At 43.4% G+C, this 12,813-nt stretch overlaps 1 protein-coding gene across 1 annotated transcript; it reads right to left on the reverse strand.

Moving 5' to 3' along the window:
• Positions 1–1,854: 1,854 nt before the first annotated feature.
• Positions 1,855–12,394, reverse strand: GATAD1 (GATA zinc finger domain containing 1). The gene is made up of 5 exons (XM_072784241.1): positions 11,981–12,394; positions 11,105–11,230; positions 8,871–8,930; positions 5,165–5,348; positions 1,855–3,449 (listed from the first exon to the last, which is right to left on the reverse strand). Exons 1-5 carry the CDS (start codon positions 12,281–12,283, stop codon positions 3,259–3,261), a joined length of 864 nt encoding a protein of 287 aa, XP_072640342.1. The 5' UTR covers positions 12,284–12,394; the 3' UTR covers positions 1,855–3,258.
• Between the last annotated feature and the right edge of the window lie 419 nt (positions 12,395–12,813).

Consider the following 12,813-nt stretch of genomic DNA (forward strand, 5'->3'; position numbering starts at 1 on the left):
CCTAAAATTTGTATGGAACCCTGAATAGCCAAAAGTAATCTTCAGAAAGAAAGACAAGGCTGATTTCAAATTATATTACAAAGCTATATTAATCAATCAGTAATTTTATTGGCATAAAAATAGATGCATAGATCAATGAAACAGAACAAGAAGCCCAGAAAGAAACTCATGAATATATAACCAATTTATGACAAATGAGCCAGGAATATACAATGGGAAAAGGACAGACAATCCCTTCAATAAATGGAGTTGGGAAAACTGGACAGTCATGTGAAAAGAATGACACTCAAATGCTAGCTTATACCAAATACAAAAATTAATTCAAAATAAAGAATTGGACATAAGACCCGAAACTATAAAACTCCTAGAAGAAAACATATGCCATGTGAAAATTAATGAAAGGAAACCTCATTTAAAATGAGTTGGGAGGGGATTGATTCCTGGGTGGCTCAGTGGTTTAGCGCCTGCCTTTGGCCCAGGGCGTCATCCTGGAGTCCCGGGATCGAGTCCCACGTCGGGCTCCCTGCATGGAGCCTGCTTCTCCCTCTGCCTGTGTCTCTGCCTCTCTGTGTCTCTCATGAATAAATAAATAAAATCTTTAAAAAAAACTATTAATCTAATAACAATCTGAAATTTTACTTGACTGTAGGGATTTGAAATTTAAGCCAGAGTTAATATGAACTAGTATTAATTTAAAAATCAATACCTTTTTATAGGACTATTTATATGTAGATATAGCCAATTATCCACTTTCTTTTTAAAATTCTATTCATTTATTTGACAGAGAGAGTACACCAGCACACACAAGCAGGGGGAAGGGGCAGGCAGGGGGAAAGGGAGAAACAGACTCTCCACTGAGCAGGGAGTCCAACATGAGGCTCAATTCCAGGACCTTGGCATGACCGGAGTTGAAGGCAGACGTTTAACTGAGCCACCCAGATGCCCCTCCACAGGCATTTCAAATTAGTGAACATCTAATTTGGACTCTACACCAAGCACCTCCCGTACGTGAGGACCCGAAGTTAGGTGCTGTGTGAGTCATAAAAATTAAACACACCATCTCAGGCAGCCCCGGTGGCTCAGCGGTTTAGCGCCAGCTTCAGTCTGGGGCCTGATCCTGGAGATCCGGGATCGAGTCCCTCGTCAGGCTCCCTGCATGGAGCCTGCCTCTCCCTCTGCCTGTGTCTCTGCCTCTCTCTCCCTGTGTCTCTCATGAATAAATAAAATCTTAAAAAAAAAAAAAAAAAAGCAGAAACTTCAGGGTAACAATAGAATAGGATATTGATTATTTCAAGGATCCATGGGAATCTGGCAAGGACTCATGGAGAGACAGAATTCAAGGGTCTTAAGAAAGGCCTTTCCGGTGGAGTTGAAGGGAACAGTATGAACAAAGGTTCAGTCAGGAAAATAAGGAGAGTGTTGGAGGAAACCTTTCAGTGTCAGGGAGAAGGGAGAGATAAGGCTGGGAATATGGCCTGGGACCACATCAGGGCAGGCCTTCAATATAGAAGAAAAGGAATTAATTTACCCTGTAAGTAGTGGGAGCCATTGGTATGTGTTGAGGAGGAAAGTGAAAATGCAATCTTTATTTTAAAAGATATTACACAAGTATGTACCAACTTAGAAACAAATGGTAAGTATATATACTGTTTTTTTCAATATTTCCTCATTTTAAGAAGTATCATACATTGTTTCTTCTATATTGGCCATTCTTTGAAATTTTCCTAAAATCAGTTATATGTTGATCAGTTTATTGCTCCAAATTATGAGAACACTGGTATTTTCTATTTATACCATGTTTAGGTAGAAAGCTCCACATTTAATTATTTAAACAAAATAAATCCAAAGTAAATATAATGTAAAAAATACACTTTAATCCAAAAGTTTGAATACTGGCACTTAGTTATTTACAATGGTATTTACAATCAATTTTACAGTAAACTTTGTGGGGAGAACTATGAACATCAAGCTATCTACAGTTGCTTCCTTCTAACAAACAAACCATAACTGTGCAGAAAAACGTTAACAGTTAACACTGCTACAATTCTGAATCATTATGATTAAATTAGATTCTGACAAATTTTCCTGGGTTTGAGAAACATTGGTTCAGTCAGGATAGTATCAGAGGCGAATGTATGCAATCCCTTCATATTGTTGTTCCCTTACTTAGCTAACCTGCACTTGAGCTAAAATCTGTATCTGAATTCTGGACAATTTCATAAAAAGCAGGGCACCTAAATCTTAAGACTTTATTTTAGGCCTGTTACTATGAGTCTCCAGCAGATGATTTAACTTTAGGTAGGCATTTTTAGATATTAATGATTATGACCTTTTGATTAATGATTATGTCATTTTTTTGATTGCACAATGGTTGCTTCAAAGATCATCAAGAAACTACCAAGTATGGGGACGCCTGGGTGGCTCAGCGGTTGAGCGTCTGCCTTCGACCCAGGGCCTGATCCTGGAGTCCTGGGATCGTGTCCCATATCGGGCTCCCTGCAGGGAGCCTGCTTCTCTCTCTCCCTGTGTCTCTGCCTCTCTCCGTCTCTCATGAATAAATAAAATCTTTTAATAAAATTTTTTTAAAAAAAGAAAATACCAAGTGGGATGCCTGGACATGACATGTTTCCTGTGCACGTTTCATGAAGCTAACTGTCTGGACTCTACAATTTTATGGTTTGGTTGGGAGCCTCACTTAGAGAAGGAAGGTGCAATGAAGATCAACAGAATAATTCTGAATCTATCTGCCACAGAATAAAGTTTTAAAAAGACTCAAAATAGTAAAATCATCCACCAATTACTTTCCTTAAGGTTAAACAGTCTATCTAGGATTTTCTAGATGAAAAAATAAAGCCTGTGTAACTCTGTGATAGACACAGTTGGCCATAGCTACATAGTCCTTGGTCAGAAATCCAACCTTAATTAACATTTTGTTCCAATAGGAAAGTACAGTCCATTGATTGTAATGAGTTTCTAGAAATAAATCGTGGAGAAAAATAGATATTACCTGTTCCTAATGATCTCCTTGGAAATTGTGGCCTTTGCCTGGGAAGACACACATATAGAATATATTCAACTTTAAAATATTTAATTCCTTTTAAATTTCCAAGTAACTAGTAATTAACAAGCTAATGATTACTGGGCAGTTAGGGAAAAATGTTTAGTCTTTCCATCTAAGAATTTCATGAAAAGAAATATGTGGCATGTCTTATAGGAGAATGAACACAAGATGACTGGAAAGAAATTTCACTTTCTAAACTACAAATGGTTGGCGACGGTTTCCTTAATAGTGATTGCAGGAGTAGGTCCAACATGAGTCCATATGTAGCCCTTCTCTGGTCTGGTCGGAACTGTGGGAAACGGTGATGAACGGGACTTGAAATATTCAGAAGGTGCATGACACACAAATTCCAAGTATTCCATTTTCCTTGGAAGATCTTCCTCTGGTCCTAAAATGCAGTCAATGGAAAGATTAAACACATTTTTGAACATATGTATCCTTTTCATAAAAGATTAAGATTCCAAGATGCTACTAGGTGAAACCACTCTGGTGGTGACATTAGTCCTTGATACATGTGTTATTCTAAAGTCACTCTCCATCATTTTCTTTTACTTTAGCTGCTTAACTCCCCTAAACAATGACTCAATACAGAAAGGATTCTAAAAAGAATATTAGCACTGTACAATGTTTATTACATGCCCACCCCATTCTAAGTATGGTACATTTACAGATACTTTGAGTCCTGACAACTCTGATCTGAGGAAGGCACCTTCCTATTATTCCTGTTTTATGTATGAGGATTATGAGACAAGAGAGATTAAGGAACTTGCCCAGGGCCCTGTCACAGCTAGTCAGTGCTGGGCTAGGAACCCAGATCATCTGGCTCCACAGTGTGTGCTCTGAACCTCTATGCTCTGCTCCCCACTCTTGGGTCTGAGGATTAGGAGAAGGAGATGAGAGGGGAGCCCCAGAGGTGATTCTTCACATCACTGCCTCTGCTGAGAGTCCTGTCCTATACGTCATGTAGATGAAAATCCACTCTTCTACGTACCTACAAGCAGAAGACTAAAACTGGTCAGGTATCAAACTTCACACAGAGATGAGAAGAACAGTAGTACATTATTTGTCCCTGATTTCCCTCTGGGAAAAAAAAAACCAACCCCAAAACCTTTGTATGCAAAAGTAATGCATGCTTGTTACAGAAAGGTTGAAAATATGGGGTAACTTAAAAACTCTGAACACTTTTAAAATTGTATAAATCAGCAACTCATTCCTGTGAGTCTACATCAAGAAACATTTATACCACTTCTGTCAGCCTTGAAATTAGTAAGAGAACAGTGGCTGCCATTTCAACTATACACAATGATACGATCTAATCAGTCTACGATGATGTATGTGACACGTAGAGGGACACCTAATGAAAACTTGTAAGATTCTAGAAATCATGGGGATAGTTCCTCTTGAAATTATTTTTAACTAGATTTTTATAAGTAAATATGCCTAAATAAGCCCAATTCCTGAGCAATAAATTCTTTAATAGCGTTTAACCTTGGGTCATTCAGAAAAATCTTATCCACATCACTTTTTAGTAGGTATCTCCTGCCCTAACTCAAAATAACTGATAGCACTCAAACCCCAGCTATATAAGATATCTTTCATATTTTCTATAAAGCTCTTTACTTTTTAATATATAATGATGCTTATGTTCTTTTCGTTATGGACTGAATTATATTCCCTTCATTCCATATGTTGAGGCTGTAAACCCCAAAGTGATGGTATTTAGAGATGAGGCATGGAGTCTTTTGGAAGGTAATTAGGATTAAATGAGGCCTGAGGGTGGAGCCCTAACTTGATAGGACTGATGTCCTAAGGAGAGGAAGAGACTGAAGAATGTGCACACACAAAAGAAAGGCCACGTGAGGACTTAGAACGAAGGTGGTCAGTCACCTACAAGCTAGGAAGAGAGCTCTTGTCAGAAAGTGACCCTGACAATACCTTGATCTTCAACTTCTAGTCTGCAGTACTGTGAGAAAATAGGTTTTGTGTTTATGCCTCTCAGCCCGTGTTACCTTGTTGTGGCAACTCACTCACACTAATATCTTCTTTTACACAATAATGGAGAATTACCTGAGTTCAAGAAGCTGTACCACCTATCAAACTCACCGATGATGTAGGATGCAGGATCAAATTGGTCCCTGGGGCTTGAGAGGGTGGGAATGAGCCATGTCAGAGCGGCACTTTTCTCACAGTACTGGTCCTGGATGAAACCCCTAATCTGAGCATAGTAGGGCTTTCCATCTTGTTCATCAATCACAGAAACAACATCTCCAATTTGGTAATATACTCCCTGGAGGAAATAGAAGATCATCCCATATTTGAAATAAAAATAGAGAAAAGCAGCACAGCTATGAACTGAAACCTCCTTAACACAAAATAAATAGTTTGCAAAGCAGTGAGTAAAACGTCTTTGAGATGATCTGATGCATCAGTGTTTATACGGTTGATGCTCATTCTTTTTTCTTTAGAGAGTGTGTGCAAATGGGAGTGGAGGGCCAGAGAGGAAATCTTTTTTTTTTTTAAGATTTATTTATTTGAGAGAGAGAGAGAAAGAGTGTGCGCTCTTGGAGTGTGTGTGGGGGAGGGACACAAGGAGAGGGAGAGACTCTTAAGCAGACTCCATGCTGAGCGCAGAGCTGAGGTGGGGCTCAATCTCATGACCCTGAGATCAGAACTTGAGCCAAAATCAAGAGTCAGATGCTTAACTAACTGCATCACCCAGATGCCCCTTTTGATTTTGTTTTGTTTCTTTGGGAGAGAAAGAATCTTAAGCACACTCCATGCTAAGTAGGGCTTAATCCCACGACCCCGAAATCATGACCTGAGCTGAGATCAAGACTGGGACACCTAACCAACGGAGCCACCCAGGTACCCTGATGCCAATCCCAAAGTTGTTCACTCTTGAATGAAAATTATATACACTCACCAAAACTTGCATCTGTAGAAAACATTTGTTTTTAAGTCCTCTGATTTCATATCAGAATAGTACCATCCCTGTTTTTTGGCCACAGCCATTGAGCTGTTTAAAAGGGGAGTGACTTTGCTGAAGGCTACTTTACTGAAGGCTACTGAAGGCAGAGAATGCAGCTAAGGCTTCTTCACCAGTTCAGTGGTCCATCTCTGGCCTTACTGAAAAGCAGTAATAGGAATAAAAATCTTTATGATACTCAGCACTTCCTTACATGGGTGTGGTTCTCAGCTGGTGAAGGTATCCTTGATTTGTAGGAACTAAGTGTGATTTATCACTGCTTCACTCAAAACAGGGCCTTGGTAGCAGATAAAGCTGCTGGGGCATGCACCTCAGCCATAATAATAATTCTGAAGAAATACTTTCAGTGAGTGAGCTGTGACAGGCATTCTTCCTGGTGGACCTTTCATCCATGTGTCTAAGGGTGACAGTTGCATATGGACCACTATGGATAGGTAGGGTCAGTGCAGGCCACAATCTGCTACTTGCTAGTTCATATCTATCATCAGCTGGTCTTTGTAGCCACTATTCAAGGTTCTAAGTTATTTGTCATATAAATACTTTGCATTTATGGCTTGCTTTGTCTACACATAGAATCATTATTCTCAAAATTTGTTTTTTTTTTTTTGCACACACAAAGAATGGGACCTTGTTTATCATGGGCACTCAAATATATGCTAAATGAATATTGACTCAAAATATATAATAGTGTAAAAATAAAACTGCTAGGCAAAGGCAATGTCTTATTGAAAGATTCCAAGGGTGCCTGGGTGGCTAAGTTAGTTGAGCATCCGATTCTTGTGTTTGGTGCAGGTCATGATCTCAGGGTCATGGGATCAAGCCCCCCATTCAGTGTGGAGTCTGCTTCTCTGCCTATCTAGCCTAGCAGTGCAGTGGCAGCCTCTGATCGACATCAGTACCTGAATACTTTGTTGTACTTTGTCCTTATTACCTAACAAACACGGTGGTAGACAGCCATAAGAAATACGATACTTGTGGGGCACCAGGGTGATTCTGTTGGTTAAGCAGTTAAGCGTCTGACTTTGGCTCAGGTAGTGATCTCAGGATCTTGCATCAGGCTCCCCACTCAGTATGCACATGTACACACATCTCAAAAAAATAAACAAAATTTTTTAAAAAAAGAAACAGAAATACCATACTTGTAATAACAGGTCCCACATATCTTTTGCCTTTTGGTTGAGACATGCCTCAAAATCATTAGTACACTAAATCCTTAGCCAAACCAGTTGCTGCTTCTGCTTTTTTAAAAAAATTTTATTTAAGTAATCTCTACATTCAACATGGGGCTTGAACTCACAAACCCAGTACCAAGAGCTGCATGCTCTACTGACTGAGCCAGCCAGGTATCTCCCAACTAGTTGCTTCCAGACTTAATTTGCAAACTGTAAATTCAGCTGTGAGAGTGATACGCAAATTTGAAACCATGATGATGTCTATTTCTACTATTCATTAAGTGCTTATTCTGCTTAACATACATGATCTCACTTGACACACTGAGGTAGCTGCTACTTATAATCCCAATTTTATAGATGAAGAGACACCAGAGAGACGGGCTTGGCCCAGTTACACAGCCACTGGCCAGTGGGGCTGAGAGCTGAGCCCGGCCATCAGACTACTTCACTCCATGACTTGGTGGCTATAGAATCTTTGACAAGTTCATGAAGTTCTCTGTGCTGAATTGTTCTCATCCATAAAATGGGGATAACAGTAGCGCCTCATAGAGTGGACTGAACAAAGTCAAGCCTGTGAATTGCTCACCTTTGTGCCTGATGCATAGCAAACACATACTAAACTTTAGCTATTTTATCTATTACTAACAATGCATGAATTGCTGGAAATTTAGGAGAGACATTTGCCTGTATATTGGTTGTTTTAGACTACACAGATTCTGGGCTAACAAAAACAGGTACTGAGTAGAATACTTGAGTTTCTCAGTGTTTGGTCTCCTTCGGTCAGTTATGAAGCACTAATTCGTGCCACTGCCTCCCAAAAGATAGTTCAGACCCCCAAAACACCAACAGTATGTAAGGGCTGCTGCCTATACCACGCCCATCAGGCTTTGAGGTCTTTTTTTTTTTTTTTTTTTTTTAAGATTTTATGAGAGGACAGAGAGGTAGAGACATAGGCAGAGGGAGAAGCAGGCTCCTTGCAGGGAGCCAGATGCAGGACTCCATCCCAGAACTCCGGGATCATGCCCTGGGCTGAAGGCGGATGCTCAACCGCTGAACCACCCAGGCGTCCAGTCTTTCCTATGTTCCAACTGCTTTCCTAAGGCTTCTGGCTCAAAATCAACAATATGTCATGTCTCCCGCCAAAGTAGAAGATGTCTGTAGGCCTTGTCCCTAGGAAATCTGACTTTACTCTTTCATCAGAACATTTTAGACTCTCTCTCACCATCTACTTCTAGTTTAATCCCTGCCCCTGACCTTATTCCTCTTGCTTCTGCTTAAAGGCATTTTAGAATCTCTGTGCCTACTCCAGATATTAGGTCTACAAACCCTCTATCAGCCCAAGTCGTCACTCTGTGCTTCTCGCACAATGACTGTCACAGTGACTAGGAAGGCTCACACTTTCATGACTCCACACTATACATTAGCATTTTAAGATACTTAAAAATACCATGTTTCAATAAGCAACTACCCCTCCTACCTCAGCTCTGGATGAGATGTTTTTATACCAGCCACCTATGGGAAAAAAGGCTTAGAAAAGAACAACAAAAAAATTACACATTATACAAAGGAGCAGAGACCTCTGGATTAACCCAACATTTGGCAGCATATCCTAAAACAGGCCCAAATCTTCCCTTAGTAACCCTACTGTTACCTTGTAGAAGATTGATTCTGCAGTGATTATAGTGGAAACAGACTCAGGAGCTTTGATGGGCTAGGGGGAAAAAAAAGTTAAAAATATTAGCACACTCATAGTGTGCACGTGTGTATAGCATATACAGGCATTTTTCCGGTCATTGAGTTCTGTAACTTAAGAAATACTAAATCTGTTGCCTGTTGACAAGAAGTGCAATAGAGCAATAAACAGTTTTCTGAATGTTGCAAAGCACAGTCTGAATATTTCTGTGGCTGTTTCTGCTACCATCGGCTTAAAAATTGCTAAGAACCAAAGTACAAGCTTCTGACTATGCCACTGAGATCTACAAGGGCTCTCAAAGCTTTATTACATATTAACATTCTAGTTATAAACAATATGCCGGCTCTGATGGCTTGGCCATGATCGGAATGAAGTCATAAAAGAATGTGTAAATTAACATAAGGTGGAAAAAGTGTCTTTTTAAAAATTTTTATTTATTTATTCATGAGAGACAGAGAGAGAGAGAGGCAGAGACACAGGCAGAGGGAGAAGCAGGCTCCACACAGGAAGCCCGATGTGGGACTCGATCCCGGGTCTCCAGGATCAGGCCCTGAGGCAAAGGCTGACCCACTCAGGCATCCTGTGGAAAAGTATCTCTTTGAAGACATTTTCCATCTCAACTATGGTACTAGTTGGGACCCTTGTCATCAGAGGAAATGTTCCAGGGAAGCTGAACTAAGACTATATGCAACTTCCTTGGCAGTTCTTAGTTATTTACCACCACCCACCCATTACAGCAATCCCTTCTTAAGCTGCAGTACATGCTTATATGTCACAACACAAAAACCAGGCCTCCCGAAATGTGTCTTGGTATCATCCTTGAAGACAGGGGTTGCTAGAGAAATAGCTACTGAAATAACTGCAGAGCATATTCTACCACAGAGGGAAACATGTGGTGATGCAACTATCATCAATCGCACGTTGACTTAACATGCTTTGTTAGCAGGTGTCTCATTTTAAGAAAACTAAATTAGAAAAGTCTTAAATAAATTAGGGGCAACTGGAGGATCCCTGGGAGGCTCAGCGTTCTGGAGCCTGCCTTCGGCCAGGGCGTGATCCTGGAGTCCAAAGTTGAGCTCCCTGCATGGAGCCTGCTTCTCCCTCTGCCTGTGTCTCTGCCTCTCTCTCTCTCTCTCTCTCTCTCTCTCTCTCTCTCTCTCGGTCTCTCTGTGTCTCTCATGAATAAATAAAATCTTAAAAAAAAAAATTAGGGGCAACTATTTTCAGTAAGAAAAGAATCTGCAATCTGCACAAGAATTTACTACAGGGGGAATGCCTGGGTGGCTCAGCGGTTTAGTGTCTGCCTTCGGCCCAGGGCATGATCCTGGAGTCCCACATTGGGCTCCTGCATGGAGCCTGCTTTTCCCTCTGCCACTCTCTCTGTCTCATGAATAAATGAACAAAATCTTAAAAAATAATAATAATAATTTACCACAGGGCCCCTCTGTGTTTTACAAGGGAATATGCCCAACTTCAGAACTTCCTTTAGTGGTAAGGGAAGCATTCCTGTTCTGAAAGAAAAGAACACCGTACTGAGGTTTAAAAACAGTCGTCTATAATGCACTGCCCACTGTGTATGGCCATTTTCCTCTTGTGTTTACAAAAATACTGAGAACTCCATGCAACAAAAGGCACTTTCAACTACTCCCCCGCCCCACACACACATCTTCCAACCATCTATTTTTTTATAGCAGCAGAAGGTTTAGCAAAATTTTTGATTCACATTCATCAAATTGATTATCGTAAACTTTCTGGGGCTGTAATAAACAAATGTGGAAATGAATGAGTTCCAGTATTATTTACTTAGATCTTTAAAGAATCAAAAAAAAAATTTCTTCCCTAATATATCTGGCCTTATCAAGAACCATAATCCCACCTCTTCCTTTGCATGGAGGACCCTATAAAATGCATTCAAGATTTATGTTTCTTTTTTTCAGACTCAAACCTTTTATTTCCCAGCAGGAAAAAAAAAAAAAAGCTAAAAAAATAGGATATTATTAACTATAAATAGTATGTATACCTCCTGCAACAGAGCTCACTTCCTTCCAGCAAGTGTGGACCACTCACTCCCCCAGGACACTGCGGAAAGGCCCCGGAAGAGCAAAAGTTCAGATGGGAGATGAAGGCAGTGACAGGACACACTACACACACAAGGCCATTACTGTAAAAGACACTGTCCACAATCATCTTACATTTTTTAATTTAAAAATATGTCTTCTCCCTTTTCCTTTGGTGGAAACTTTCTTTTCAGCAGCTGGAGCAGATTTGTATTTAGTGTTTCTCAGCCGAGCAGACCTTCTGTGAATTTCCTGCTTACTCTGTTACAGAAACAATTAAAGAACAAAAAAGATCAAAGTCGTAGAAAGATTGCTGTCCCCATTCAACCATCTTCCGGGGACTCCAGAGTAAGCCCCTTACGCTGACTGACCTTTCAAAACCACCCAAGAATGTGCCTTTTCTTTTGCCGCTGGGAAAAAGTACCTCCGGAACTGGGCTGATTACAACAGGGAGCGCCCTAGACAAGCATCTGCAGAGCCTCCAAAAAGGTGTCAACTCCTTACAACAGGGCCTGGGGGAGGCGTCGGAGGGAAGTCCAGGGCAAGGGGAGGACTACTTATTTGTTGTTTATAGTCCAGGAGAACTCTCCGACCCCAGGGAGCACGTTGGGTATGGCCCTTCCTGCAGTGGGATACTTACCGTGCTGTCATTTAAAACAAGGACACGATAATCTTACTTAGTAACATAATAAATTAACAGGGAAGTCAGTCCAGCAGCACGGCCCTATTTACGTGTGTACACGTGTGAGATGTCTGGTTACCACCGCGGATGTCACTACACTGAGGGGGGGGGTGGGGGTGGGGGGACTTCTGAAGGGTCTTAAATTTTCTTGCTCCTTTACACTTTCAATTTCTCACAATAATAGAAGGTGCTCCGCCCGGGCCAAATCTACACAGTCGCAGTCCCCGCGAGGCGGGAGCGGGCGGGCCTCCCCAGCAGGGTCACCGCGCCCCGCAGGGACCGCGCCCCCCGGCCGGCCGGCCTCCGCGGGGGGGCCCGGAGGAGCTCACCTGCTTGCCGCCCCCGCCCCCGTTGCTCTGCGGAGGGGCGGCCGAGGTGCTGGCGAAGGTCGCCGCGCCGAAGCCGCCGCCGCCGCCACCGCCGCCGCCGCCGCCGCCGCCGCCGCCACCGCCGCCGCCGCCGCCGCCGCCCCCCGTCCCGCCGGCCGCCCCCGAGCCGCCGCCGCCCGCGCCGCCCGCGCCGCCCCGGCCCGTGCAGTGGTGGCAGAGGATCTCCCCCTGCGGGCCCTTCTTCCACATGGAGGACGACGTGGTCTTGCAGACGCTGCAGGTGGGCTTCAGGCCCAGTGGCATCGTGGCGGGCTCGGGCGGCCCCCGCGGGCGCAGCGACACGGGAATGGCGACCGCCGGCTCGGGCCGCCCGCCGGCCGGCCCGCCACTCCCAGCGACAGGAAGAGCGGCGCGGGCGCCGAGCGGTCCACGCAGGGACCTGAGGGCGGCCGCTGCCCCCTGGAGGCAGGAAGGCGGCGACACCCGCTCCGCGACAGGCGGCGGCCGCGGCGGCCCCAGCGGCGGGAGGCGGGGCCGGGGGCGGGGCCTGGCCCGCGCGGCTTCCGGCGGTGGGTGGGGCCTGCGCGCCGCGGCCCCGGCCCTCTGACCGGAAGTGCCCCCTCGGGCTCCCCGGAAGCGGACCGTGGCGGGGACCCCCGTCTCCCTCTGCGGGAGGGGCGGGCGGGCTTTTTTTGGCTTTAGGTCTGGGATCGGCCGGGGAGATGCAGAACGCCGAATTCAACTTGAATTTCAGAGAAACCACGAGTGCCATTTTGATATGAGTGTATCCCATGCACTATTCTTGGTTTCTCTGAAATTCAGATTTAACTGCG

The sequence above is a fragment of the Canis lupus genome, chromosome 18 (genome assembly GCF_048164855.1).
Source record: "Canis lupus baileyi chromosome 18, mCanLup2.hap1, whole genome shotgun sequence".
Classification (NCBI taxonomy): Eukaryota; Metazoa; Chordata; class Mammalia; order Carnivora; family Canidae; genus Canis; species Canis lupus.

Coding starts and splice junctions, on each gene's coding strand:
- GATAD1 (XM_072784241.1), bottom strand. CDS start 12,283: ATGCCACTGGGCCTGAAGCCCACCTGCAGCGTCTGCAAGACCACGTCG. Junction 5,349..8,870: donor CAGAATCAATCTTCTACAAG/GTAACAGTAGGG, acceptor TATTTCCTCCAG/GGAGTATATTACCAAATTGG. Junction 3,450..5,164: donor TCCTGCATCCTACATCATCG/GTGAGTTTGATA, acceptor ACTGCATTTTAG/GACCAGAGGAAGATCTTCCA.